Genomic DNA, 11718 nt, shown 5'->3' on the forward strand with positions numbered 1-11718 from the left:
TATATATATATATATATATATATATATATATATGTCTGTGTGCGAGAGAGAAAGAGAAAAAGAGAGCGTGTGTGGGCGTGTAGCGGCATATCTGCTGACACAGGCAGGTGGATGCGCATGTATAATACAAATGTGCCACGAGCCCGCCTGTGCGGCAACGGCACACGACTGGTGCAGATAGCAGGGAGGTAGCCCTCCAGCACCATGAGCTCCGCCAGGAAGGCGGGCAAGACACCAATGGCCCCACGTAAGTCCTTCAACGCTCTGCAGCCCCGCACTGGACTCTCTCCTCAATCATCACCCCCCATCTTCCCCTCCCCTCCTCCCCGGCAGCCCCCTGCGGCGTTGCCGTTGCATCATGGCACTTCTCCCCTCTGCTGCTGCGTCCGTCTCTCATCTCCCTCGTTTTACTCCTCCCACCCGCCCACTGCCGTGAGGAGTTGCGGGGGCGCACGCAGGAGCCGCGCGGCCCGCCTCCCGCCACTGCCGTAGGAAGTGGCTGACAGGCACATGTGAAGCATCGCAGCCAGAACAAACAAACAAAAACGGCGGTGACGACAACACACAGAGAGAGAGACCCACACGGACATATAAAAAAGAAAAGAGAGCCGCGAGCAACAGGCATTCGCCCACCCTCCCAGCCGCACAACATACACGCAAACGCAGAACGCCGGATACAAAACAAAAAATGCAAACCCCTTAAAAAAAAAAACGGGGCATGGTGCGGAACCTCCGTGGGCATCCTCCAGCGTGCGTGTGTGCTGCGAGGCCAAAACAAACAAAGCGCAAAAAAAAAAGGCAAAAAAAAAAACAAGCAGTAAAATAAAATATGAGTTGTACACCTCCTCCAGCATCCATCAGTCAAAAATAAAAACAACAACAACAAAAAAAAAAGAACGACGACGACGACGGAGAGAGAGAGAGGGAAAGGGCTTCTTTGCACTCAACATACAAAAGAAGACGCATACATCCAAACGAGAGTGAGATAATAAGGGAAAAAAAAAGAAAGAAAATAACAAAAACAACAAAAGCAAACATATCACACCCATGCAGCAACTTCTATCGACACTTCACTGCCAGTCACGACGGGTTTGCCGTGGACGCAGTGAGGCAAACAAAAAAACAAAACAAAAAAAGCACTAGAAACGCATACATGTGAGTATGCATATATTTCCTCCTCCTACTCCTGCACACATTCCTACTTCTCTCCCTCACTCCCTACATATATATATATATATATATAAGCTATGCGCATTACCTCCGTTGTTATTTTATTTTCCGTATTTCCCTTCTTTTTTAGTGTGTGTTTTTATTTCCAAGCAACCCGGCGTTCCTCTTCCCTCCTCCCCCATTTGGCTTTTTTTATTATCTCCTGCCCACGTTGCGTGAGTGGGGTGTCTCACCAACACGCGTTCTCCCCTTCTCCCCCAGCCCACCTACACGGCGTCTCACAGAGAGGCATTGCCGAAGACACACAGAAGGGCAATGACTGACATCGTTGCCCAAGATCCACGCACGCACACGCCCTCCCCATCACGCACCCATGAGCTCCAGTGAGCATCGCCCCTCATCCCGCACCACCACACCACACCACCGCCTCCGCACTGCACTCTCCATATTATCCCATGCATATTCTTTTTGTTTTTAAATTTATTTATTTTAAAGTTTCATGTGAATAACACGTTGGGTGGTTGAGGGGGGAGAAAATAAATCTGCCACGCCTGCCATCTGGACGCCTCCTCCTCCGCTCTTCCTCCTAATTGTTTTATGCCCAGTGACATTCAAATCAACCCGTTGTGTTTCACACCCATACGCCTCTAAGCGTCCGTCACAGCCACCCCCAACAACACACGCAGAGAGAACGAAAAAGAGGGGAGTGATGCGTCCCCATCACCTTCCGCCACGCCCCCCGCAAAACTATAAAATTAAAACAAAACTAAAAAGAAAAATGGGGGAAAAAAGGCTTCCCTCCTCTGCTACTTCGTCCCACCGTTGTTCTTCCCGAACCTCAACCCGGCGCGCTATTCCCTTTTCCCTAGCGTCTCCTGCTAGCCCCACCCCGGTATACTCACACGCGCACCCGTTTTCCCCGCCAACATGCAGCCACGAAACGCGGCGCACGTGTAGACAACCCAAATATTACAAAGAACCATCACCCACCACAAGAGGAAAAGTATTTCTCCTATCGTAGCACTCACCCCCCACCCACACACACATCCCCCGAACCACAACCACAGGCCCTGTGCATATAACCATTGTTATCGTGCAAGAAACAAAAAAAAAGGAAAAAAGGAAAAGGTTTGCTCCTATCCTAACTCTATGCCTACATCTCCTTCACTTCATATATGTGTATATGTATGTATATACAATAGTAATAGAAGGTACGTGTGTGTGTGCATGCAAGCATCACTTCCCCCACCCCCTCACCCCCTCCCTCAGTCCCTCACTCCCTATTCGCTTCTCCCTCGCGTTTGGTATTTACTTTACCTTTGCTGACGTCTGCATCTCGTGCGGAGAGGTGGTGAGCACAACAACTCCGGTGACGCTCACCACACCACCAAAAACCGCCGACCAGATATCAAAACTAACAATATATATATATATATATATATATATTTGTCGTACAAAAACAAAAACAAAACGCATGTAAACTGATAAAGTACTATTCGAAATGTGAATAAAATGCATCAAAAGAAGAAGGGAAATATCACACACATGAAAATACCAAAAAAAAAAAGAGGGAAAAAACAAATGGGCCAGCAAATCAAATCAAGAATGATACTAAAAGAAAAAAACAAACAAACAAAGAACTACAAACCACAATACACTCGACTGAAATACCACATGAGACACAACCAACTGAAGAATAAGAAAAAGCTTGCAGATGATTCACATAAAGATATATATATATATATATATATATATACCATATACATATATATACACATATACGTATATATATATACGCATAGAGCTGTACCTGCATACATAGCTGTGCATACATCGGAGACGAGACACCCATCCACACACAAAAAAAAAAAGGGATGGAATGGCTGAGGTGTGAAGAAGTACACCTCAACTCGCTGTCATGCAACGGCCCGTACACTCGTAGTAGTTTGCAGTGTTGTGTTTGCTGCCCTTCTTGACGGTGATTTCAATTCTATATGCCTCGTACAACCTCTCCAGCTCTTCAGTGCACAGACGGCTACACGACGCGCCATGATGCGTCGTCTCTGGGCAGCGGGAAGCACCGCACCATGTGAGTTGGTGGAAGTGTGGACCAGAGCCCCACGTCCGGCGTCCCCTCGCAAGTGTCAAACGATTGTAGGAAGAACTTCACAAAGTTGTGGTCCTCCACCTGCGGGAAAAGAACGGGTCGAAGACGATGTATGCCGCCTTCAAGCAGCGTCATCTCCAACGCGGGCAGGGTGGCCCCAAACACCTCCTTTGAACGATTCGCGGCAAGGGCGTACACACATCGCGTCACCACCGGGTGCGCCACCTCCATGGAGAGGCCAATGGTGAGAAGGACGTTCAGCACGTAGGATTGAAGGTGTGCATCACGCTCGTCGTTCTGCTCATGTGGCGCCTGTGGCATCTCTAACGGAGCCTCACATTCATCCAATCGCAGCACGCCCATGAGGGCATCCAAAGCGGTGGATTCCTGCTCCTCCCCACCGCCAACATCAATGTGACCAAAAAAATCAAAGGCTTGAGAGATCGGATTAAATGTGCAGGACATCTCCTCAACGTTGAACCCGTCAAACCCAATTGGTGGTACATCCTCCTTTACATCATCTGCTTTGGCTTCCATCACTGCAGGTTCACAGTCGACGTGCGATGTAGCTGGCGAAGCAGAAACCACGGAAGCCGTTAAAGGAAATGTTTGTCCAAGCTGCTTCACGGGCACGGAGTTGCAGCAGAAAACGAGGTTGTGGATTGAGGACAGCGACTCTTCAATGTTGCCTTTTTGGAAAAAAAGAAGAGAAAGGAGGAGGTGTGCAAGGAGACGCAGCTGCATTACGCGTTGTGCGGTCACCTCCTCTCCCTCGCCTTCCCCCACTCCTTGTTCCTCCAATGTGTGTGAGGCCCCCTTTGAATTTATTTGCCAGCGTGTGTGGCAACTGTGACCGTCCAAGACGTTGAGCAGAGCCCGAAGTGCACCCACTGCGTCGTAGAATTGCTCCCCCGTAGCGGCAAAAACTCGAGCGCTGTGCATAGCAACCCGCACCAACGCCTCCCCACGCTCCACCTTCAAGTCCTGAGGAGGTGGTAGTGAAGAAAATGGCGTTTGAAACCCAGGCAAAGTTACTGTGAACTGAGAAACAAACGGTGACGTTGTCTTCTCTTCGTGTGACGTGGCGCCGTCGCTGCGGCCATCGTAATTGCTGCAGGCGCCCATGTGTTTGGCGATCGAAATCGATGGAATAGGCTGCGTGCAGAGTGGCGGGGTGAGGACGCTATCACCCGCAATCATGTTGTTTCCATTTGTGGCGGAGACACGTAAAAGTGGTGTGATGCCAGCAGACTCTTCATCGGAGTTCGAAACGGAGTGGGAATGGTACCCCGTCTGTGTAGGGTGATACAGCGAGGAGGCCGGGCTCTCTTGTGGTTTTGCGTAGTGCCGCGGTGCCGGCGAATGCCAGGTGCCGTTGGCAGTGCTCATCTCAGTGTTAAGACTAGTGTTCGTGTTGTTTGTATGGCTGCTTTGCGAGGAATTCTGTAGATTTGCTTGCGTGACCATCATTCCCCCCTCCTTCCGCTTGAGGTTGTAGTAGCTATCGACCGCCTCCTTCAAGGTGCGGAAGGCAAAGTTTCCGGAGCCAAATATACATGCCGCCTTTGTCGGTGGGTTGGCGTCATGAAAGACGCGGTCCACAATCGCTTGTTTAGCGGCGTTACACTTCAGCCGTAGTGGTGGTTTTCCTGGACCATTTGGAAGCTCCATGCCGCTGCGTTGCAGCATCTTTTCCGCGCCGCGACGGTCGGCAAACTCAACAAAGCCGTATATCCAATTCTGTGCGTTGGTGGAGTTTCCACAAATGCGCACCCGCAGATACTCCCCACACTCCGCGCAGAGCGCGGCCAAATCGCCCTGCAGCATGCCAGTCGGGAGGAAACGCAGATGCACGGTGCGGGCGAGGAGGTCTGTGTCTGCAGCCTCCTCCTCCACAAGCCGCTGCCGCTCCTCCTTCGAAAGCAACTTAAACTCCCGGTGTAGACGTTGCACTGGATTTTCACTGGTGTTCGGCCCGTGGTACGTGAAGGGGTACCGTGCCGCCGCCGCCGCCGCCGCCGCCTCAATGTCCTTCGTCACACTGAAGGGCAATGGCACCCCACTGTTCTCGCCCAAGGGCGTCTGTTTACTCGGCGCTGCGGCAAAGTTTTTCTCCATCGTATGAACCGCCTGCCTTGGCCTTCGCCCCATTGGAAACGGATCTTTTTGCTACTGTTTTGGTCAATTTCTTTTTCCCCCTTCCGTTGTTGCCCTCCTGAGGCCTCGTCGTACCTCGTCGCCGTGAAATTCACCTGTTGGTTGTTGGTTCCCTGCGTGTGTGTGTGTGTGTGTGGCAGATCCCTGTTGCCTCACACGCCTCTCTTCACCACGCAGCCAATCGCACCGAAACGGCACCAACCTCCCCTCTCGGTTCCCTTCCCCCGCCTTTTTTTTCTTTTGTGTCCGTGACAAACGTCGTGCCCTTCTCTTTCCTTGTGCGTGTTAGCCTCCACTGCGGAGTGCTACTCCCTCGCTTCTTTTAGTTTGCCTCCTTCGCTTCACTCTCCGGCCCCGCCTGCTTCTACAGCGTCTATTTTTGTTTGCTTTTTTTATATCCTCCTTTCTGAGATGTGTGCTTTATTTTACTTTTTTCTCAGTTTTTTTTTCCTTTCTTTAGTATTTGTGTATATTTTTGGAGTGTGATATATTGTTGTTTGTTTATGCCTTTGTTTCTTCTGACTTCGTTGCTTCCGGAACGCTGAGCCTGTGGCCTGGCGCCCACAAGAGAGAGAAAAGGAGAAGAAGAGAAGGAAAGGCAGTATAGGAGGAAAAGGAAAAGGCGGTGCAACAAGAGGGAGAAAGCAGAAGACAAAAGGAATGTGGTGTGACGCCGCCCTAGCGCAGTCACAATGACACTGCTTCCCTAAGGCGAAATGCGTAAAACTACTTTGGTGACGGGTTCCTTCTCTTCTCTGGTTTTCCCCTTTCGCCTCCTCTCGTACCGCAACATTTCGGTGCCTCTCTCCGCTCCTGAGGCGTTACGTGCGTTGGGGAAATCCCCGCAGCGTTGCAGGGCCGCATGGAAGCGTAGGCGTTTGTGTGCGTACGCGTAAAGAGAGGCGGGATCCGCGCAGGCAGTTCATACAAACCCGCCTCCGCACGTCACAACGGTGAGGCCAGCACGCACAAGACACACAGTGGTGGGGAAACTGCAACAAAACAAGACACGCCCACCGCACGCCGAGGGAGTAAGAGAAAAAAAAAAAAAACAGAAAGGCAGCACATACGTAGGCGTTAGGCACAAACGAAAAAAAACCCTAAGAGAAGAAAAAAAAAGGAACCCTTCACAGTCCAATGCATGAATATATGTATGTGTATACGTACACAATGGTGGGTCTATCCCTTAACTGCGTATGATTACTGCAAGGGTGTTGTAGTTTACCCGCATCACTAGCCCAGATGTATGTATTTACACATAATTTCACCAAACATATGGCACGGGTCAAGGGGCACCTATCCAAAAACATTCCTTCTGTCTATTCTCGCTCTCCCTGTGTGTGTGTTTCTACATCCCTCTCTCTCCCTATCTTCTTCCTGCACTAATAGCTTATTCATATATCTCAACACACTGCTTGCTATTTGTTCTCGCGCAAGCTCCACCCGCCAAGACTCTATCCCCTCTTCACGATTCTGACGGCTAGTGCCCGCTCGCATGCTCGCCCCCAGCCTGCGTGGGTGTACTCATCACACACACACACACGCACACATACATTAGCGACCACTCAACGCCGGGTACGACATGCGCGGCGGCTTGCATGAAGAGTCCGGGGCAGCGCGTAATCGCCCCCATAAAACAAAATGAGGGAGTCATTAAAAACGCAAAAAAAAAAGTGTAGAACACTTTTTTTAAAAAAATTATTATCATTTTTTCTTTTTTTTTTTTTTTCATCCTCGCTATTGGTGGAGATTCATGTGGGGGTGTACCACTTGCATAATGAGGACGTGATCATTCCTTTTCTCCATGCTTCTGGAAACACAAGCAGCAGTGGAGGGTCGTGCAAAGCGAGCCAACTGATAATTCGGGTTCCATACACCAAACAGAAAAAAAAGCACGCCCGATTTGATTGAAAATGTGCAAGGAGAAGGGAAAAGGCTGGCGTTCCACACTATTTCTATGCGACCACGCCCCCTCCTCCCTTACATCTCCCGCTCTCTCTCTCTCTGTGGGTAGGAGGGGAGGCTGCCCTTTTCCTCGTCCTTTTTTTCGCTGGAGACGGAGGGGACTACTGCGTTCTACGCCGCCTCGCTCGTGTTGCCTTAATGCCGCTCCCCCTCCTTGCTGGCAGTGTTCGTAATTCACGCGCAGACTCTAGCGACTTCCCTCACTTGTGCCGTTCTTCGCATGGATGCGCCTTTCCCTCCGCTCAGGAGCAGCGTGGTTGAGTGTGCGTCTGCGAAAGAAAAGTGAAGTGAGCGCCCCACAAGTCCGCAACCCCCACACCGCAGTGAAGGATGAAAAGAGAGCCACCACAACATCAACAGCAACTGCAAAAACACCCCACCCCACAGAACACAAACACAAACACAAACAAAAAAAAACGGATATCACGCACGTGTGTTAGGCAAAGTTGGGTGTCAATGGCGCAGAGGTGCCGCCACAAGTTATATCACGCGTGTTCGGTGGTTTCAGTCGGGTCACTGCACCGGTGGCTGTGGATCTTTGAAGTGGCATCTAACGCCGGCTTTGGCCTCCTCCTAAGGCACTCGCCATATTAACGCCGCAGGCCGCTCTCGACCCACCTTCAGCTCGCCAACAGTCTATGAGTAACGCTCCACCTGTGCCTCCGGCGCCGTCAGGCCACTCTCATGCTGCTACCCAGAAACGACCTCACCGCTGCCCCGTCGCATCGCTGTCATCGACCGACAGCGACGACAGTTGTTTTGACCACCTCGAACGGCGCCACTCCCAAGCCTCGTTGGACTAACGAGAGACTCTCTCCAACCCCCAACGCGCGCTTCAGAGCTTACTGCAACAACACCATTCTTGACACGCGTAAGCCCTGCAGATATGCGGTGGCCAGGCGGGCACGACGCGTTCTGTCTCTGTGGCCGATGCGCCGGCGCCCCTACAGTAGTACCTACTTTATAAGGGCGCAAAAGCGCATCCCTCCTTCTGAGAGAATTTATCTCATGTAACGCAAGCTTTGGTGCTACACCCTCCTGCTGATCATTTTCCATGCGTTTTGCGTGTAGCTCAGCTGTAGCCAGTCGCGGGGCAGAGGCAAGGACAGTGTGAGAATATCTCTGCCTCGCCCCTTGGGCCATCTCACATCGGCCCTGCAACTCCTTCAAAAAAGCGCGTGATCGTGCATGAAAATGGCCGCCACTGGCAGAAGCGTGTATTCCTTTCAAGGCCAACGGTCCGGCATCCCGTGCAAAGCTGTGATGCCGTCTGTCAGATGTAGCCGCACGGTGCACGTTCGGCGCACTCCCACTGCCCTCCAGCAAGGTTCTGGTTGGTGGCGGCGAGGTATCTCGTTGCCGCAGAAACTTTGTGAGATGCTGACGTGGCGACCCCTTCAGTTTCTCAGACGTTTGTCTCACCTGCCTTGACTGGTACTCCTCCTCCGCCTCATCCGCGGGAAGAGGCTCGGTATCCACTGCAGCTGGACGGCGAAGCAGCACAGGCGGATGGACAACAAGAGGAGCCTTGCCCTGCCCAAGCGGCATCAGTATCGCACCCTCTACACCTCCGTCCTTCTTAGACGCCTTACCCTCCGCGCGTTCCGTCACTTCGCGTGGAAGTGGCTTCTGCTTCCCCTTGTCGTCCGGTGTGCGCACACGGCAGCTGCTCTCTAGGCTGTACACGTGCATCACATACTCCGCCGATGTGAGGAAGGTCTGACTGCAGCCAGCACAGGGGAATAGGTTGCCTTGGCATACACCCAGCAAGTGCGCTCGCATATCAAGCAGGGAGATGGCGACCCCGCACCCAACACATGGCGTTGGTGCGTCTCGCATACTGCAAACGTACGCAAGATGTGCGTTCAGCTTTGCCGCCTCGACCGCCGCTCCACATTCCGGGCAGCTCAACATTTCTTGGCCGCAGCGCATGATGTGCGCCGCGGGGCCCAGGCGACGGCAGTAGGGGCATACTCGAATGGACGTGGGCAGCTGCAATTTTTTGGCCACAGGCGTCTCCTTTGAGGGATCCGAAGACTCCCCGCCGGTAGTCCCGCTGGCTACGGTGTCCGAGAGAAACTTTTGCATGCCGCTTCCGCCTCCCCGCACCGCCAACAACCCCGCCCTTCACTCAAGACACACAAACACACACGGACAGATAATAACAAACCTGCACGTGAGGGGAGGCAACGACAGGGGGAGGAGGCGTCCAAGAAGTTGTGGTGAGAAAAACAGAGCAAAAACAATAGAGGCAAAATAAATACATACGTCGCGCCTCCAAAGCCACACATCGAGTCACAGACGTGGCAGCCTCCGTGGGACGGCGCAAGAAGACGCGGAGTGGCAGGGAAGCTCAAGGGAAAGAGAAGCACAAAACGCTAATAAAATACAAAATACGCCAAGACAACATGCGAGCCCCTTTCACTCCGCAGCCAAAACATCAAACCTAAAAAGTCACGTGAGTCCTCAGCGTGGCAAGCAGCACGCACATGGTCGTGTCATCAGCGGCAATCACACGGCCCACCCGCCGCCGCCGAGTGGCAAAGCGTAAAAGAGCCACCAAAAGCAAAAACGAAAGGAAAAAAAAACAGACACGCATTTCCTTCTGACTACGTACACCCAGAAAAATGTAACCACAACGAATGGCACACAAGGGAAAACGCGTACATACTTACCTGGGGGACCAGACAAAGATCATTGTAAGCCGGAAAGAAAGAAAAAAAAAAGTGGGACTTCTCCGTTCAGTGAGAAACATACAACGGAAGCACGTGAATAAAGGTGATAGCTGCTCCAGCGACAACTTGCCTGTGCTTTGGCAAAACCTCGAAAGAAACGACAAACGTGCTGTGCTATTCAAGCAATTCCTCTTCTCCCTTGTCTTCTGTATTTCTATCCTTTTCTTCCGCTCATTTCTCACTCCCTCACTGATTGAGATGGGCATCTGAGAACCCAGCACTCTTGCATGCGGCGCATTGCGCCAGTGACGTGGATTTGTTTCACTGCCTGATTCGTGGCGGTGTGCTCGCCTTTGAGCAAAGCAATTTGTGGGGCTCGGCCGAGGGGCTCATTATCCACTCCTCGTGATTCCTCCACAAGTGCCGCAGCGTCGTCTGCACGACATCTCAGCGGCAGAAAACCAAAGCGGTATAGCGTGTACGAGAGAGAGTAGCACCTTGAGAACAGGCAGGCGAGTTCGTCACCCTCTTCAATATCTTCCACACCACGAACGACTGCGCATTTTATGCCGCACCCCGCCGTCTCCTCTTTGTCGTCCGCCTCCTCGACAGTTGCGGCGGGAAGGAACTCCACAGTCACCTCAGTGTTGGCCATCCCACCCGGGGATACTGCAGCATGTCCAGCACTGGCACCACCGACGCGATGGCGCGGGGATCAAAGTCGTTCGCCACGGCTCGTTTGTGCTCCACTACGCCAAAGACGCGGTCCAAAAGTGTCCACCGCACGTTGTTGACAAGGTGTGCCCATGCATCCTCCTCTGCTTGCATCCGTTTGCGCTCCGTACACACACGCTCAAACGGTTCCACGTTATGTCGTAGGGGAAGAAGGCGCTGACGTGACAAGACAAGACGACAGGCCCACGTCCAATCCTCCATGGAAGGTGGCGATTGTCGATGTGTGACCTCCTCCTCGTGCGAGGGCGTTGTTGGGTTTTCGAAGCACCTTTTTTTATCAGGGGATGCAGTTGCAAGGAACAAGCCGCACGATGTCTCAATCATTCGCACCACCTCGTACTCATCCAACCACTTCCGACGAATCTGCCGCAAGCAGTGCGAGAAACGCCCACCGTGGTCGCTGTACTCGAGGTGCGTCTGCGAATCCAAGACACCACGGTGTATCTCACGAATAAATTCATCATCAAATGGGGCAAGGAGTCGCAGATACGGGTAGAGTGGGCTGCGCTTTTCATCAGCCCTCTCGAAGGCGAGACGGAGCGCGGAGTACACCTGGTCCACAAACAACGGGTGCGGTTCAGGATCAAACGAGGTCTTTAGTACGCTCATAATGGATTCTACCGTAGTATAGGAGGGAACCCCGCGGCGTTGTGCCGCCAACGAATGGCGTTGCAGGGCCTCGGAATTGAGGACAAGGACCCAGGCGCTCGTCACATTTTCAGTGGATGCCTCTGTAAGAGGAATTGTTAAAATCATATCACCAGCTTTAAATGATTTGCGTGCAATCAAGCCACGGGTGTATTGTGCTCGCAGATAAAAATCAACGTTATCATCAAGACGTTGCAGAAACAGAGCCTGTGTGCGAGTAGTACATAGCCGTCGCAACCAGGCAAGGAATTCCTCGACCTG

At 52.1% G+C, this 11718-nt stretch overlaps 4 protein-coding genes across 4 annotated transcripts in view, besides 17 other annotated features; all 4 read right to left on the reverse strand.

Moving 5' to 3' along the window:
• Positions 1–33: a microsatellite.
• A 739-nt stretch (positions 34–772) lies between these two features.
• Positions 773–817: a sequence feature (A-rich).
• A 46-nt stretch (positions 818–863) lies between these two features.
• Positions 864–897: a sequence feature (A-rich).
• A 98-nt stretch (positions 898–995) lies between these two features.
• Positions 996–1037: a sequence feature (A-rich).
• A 75-nt stretch (positions 1038–1112) lies between these two features.
• Positions 1113–1136: a microsatellite.
• A 36-nt stretch (positions 1137–1172) lies between these two features.
• Positions 1173–1222: a microsatellite.
• Positions 1220–1243: a microsatellite.
• Positions 1244–1913: 670 nt separating this feature from the next.
• Positions 1914–1949: a sequence feature (A-rich).
• A 242-nt stretch (positions 1950–2191) lies between these two features.
• Positions 2192–2236: a microsatellite.
• A 354-nt stretch (positions 2237–2590) lies between these two features.
• Positions 2591–2616: a microsatellite.
• A 109-nt stretch (positions 2617–2725) lies between these two features.
• Positions 2726–2827: a sequence feature (A-rich).
• A 72-nt stretch (positions 2828–2899) lies between these two features.
• Positions 2900–2965: a microsatellite.
• Positions 2966–3205: 240 nt separating this feature from the next.
• TraAM80_03128 (putative RNA-binding protein) lies at positions 3206–5428 on the reverse strand (the record flags this gene model as incomplete). Its single annotated transcript, XM_029380107.1, has 1 exon — positions 3206–5428. The coding sequence occupies one exon, from the start codon at positions 5426–5428 to the stop codon at positions 3206–3208; it is 2223 nt and encodes a 740-aa protein (XP_029240078.1).
• Positions 5429–5548: 120 nt separating this feature from the next.
• Positions 5549–5570: a microsatellite.
• A 431-nt stretch (positions 5571–6001) lies between these two features.
• Positions 6002–6057: a sequence feature (GA-rich).
• A 691-nt stretch (positions 6058–6748) lies between these two features.
• Positions 6749–6809: a microsatellite.
• A 153-nt stretch (positions 6810–6962) lies between these two features.
• Positions 6963–6988: a microsatellite.
• Positions 6989–7141: 153 nt separating this feature from the next.
• Positions 7142–7163: a microsatellite.
• A 926-nt stretch (positions 7164–8089) lies between these two features.
• TraAM80_03129 (uncharacterized protein) lies at positions 8090–9487 on the reverse strand (the record flags this gene model as incomplete). Its single annotated transcript, XM_029380108.1, has 1 exon — positions 8090–9487. The coding sequence occupies one exon, from the start codon at positions 9485–9487 to the stop codon at positions 8090–8092; it is 1398 nt and encodes a 465-aa protein (XP_029240079.1).
• Positions 9488–10710: 1223 nt separating this feature from the next.
• TraAM80_03130 (uncharacterized protein) lies at positions 10711–11565 on the reverse strand (the record flags this gene model as incomplete). The annotated part of the gene is made up of 1 exon (XM_029380109.1): positions 10711–11565. One exon carries the CDS (start codon positions 11563–11565, stop codon positions 10711–10713), a length of 855 nt encoding a protein of 284 aa, XP_029240080.1.
• Positions 11566–11594: 29 nt separating this feature from the next.
• Positions 11595–11718, reverse strand: part of TraAM80_03131 (uncharacterized protein) — a gene marked incomplete at both ends in the record, with an annotated part of 657 nt that continues 533 nt past the window's right edge. The window contains one exon of the mRNA XM_029380110.1: positions 11595–11718. This exon is cut by the window's right edge and continues 533 nt beyond it. Within this exon, the coding sequence (XP_029240081.1) occupies positions 11595–11718 (124 nt within the window).

Source organism: Trypanosoma rangeli, assembly GCF_003719475.1.
Source record: "Trypanosoma rangeli strain AM80 chromosome Unknown Tra_15.4_contig_00078, whole genome shotgun sequence".
Taxonomy (NCBI): Eukaryota; Euglenozoa; class Kinetoplastea; order Trypanosomatida; family Trypanosomatidae; genus Trypanosoma; species Trypanosoma rangeli.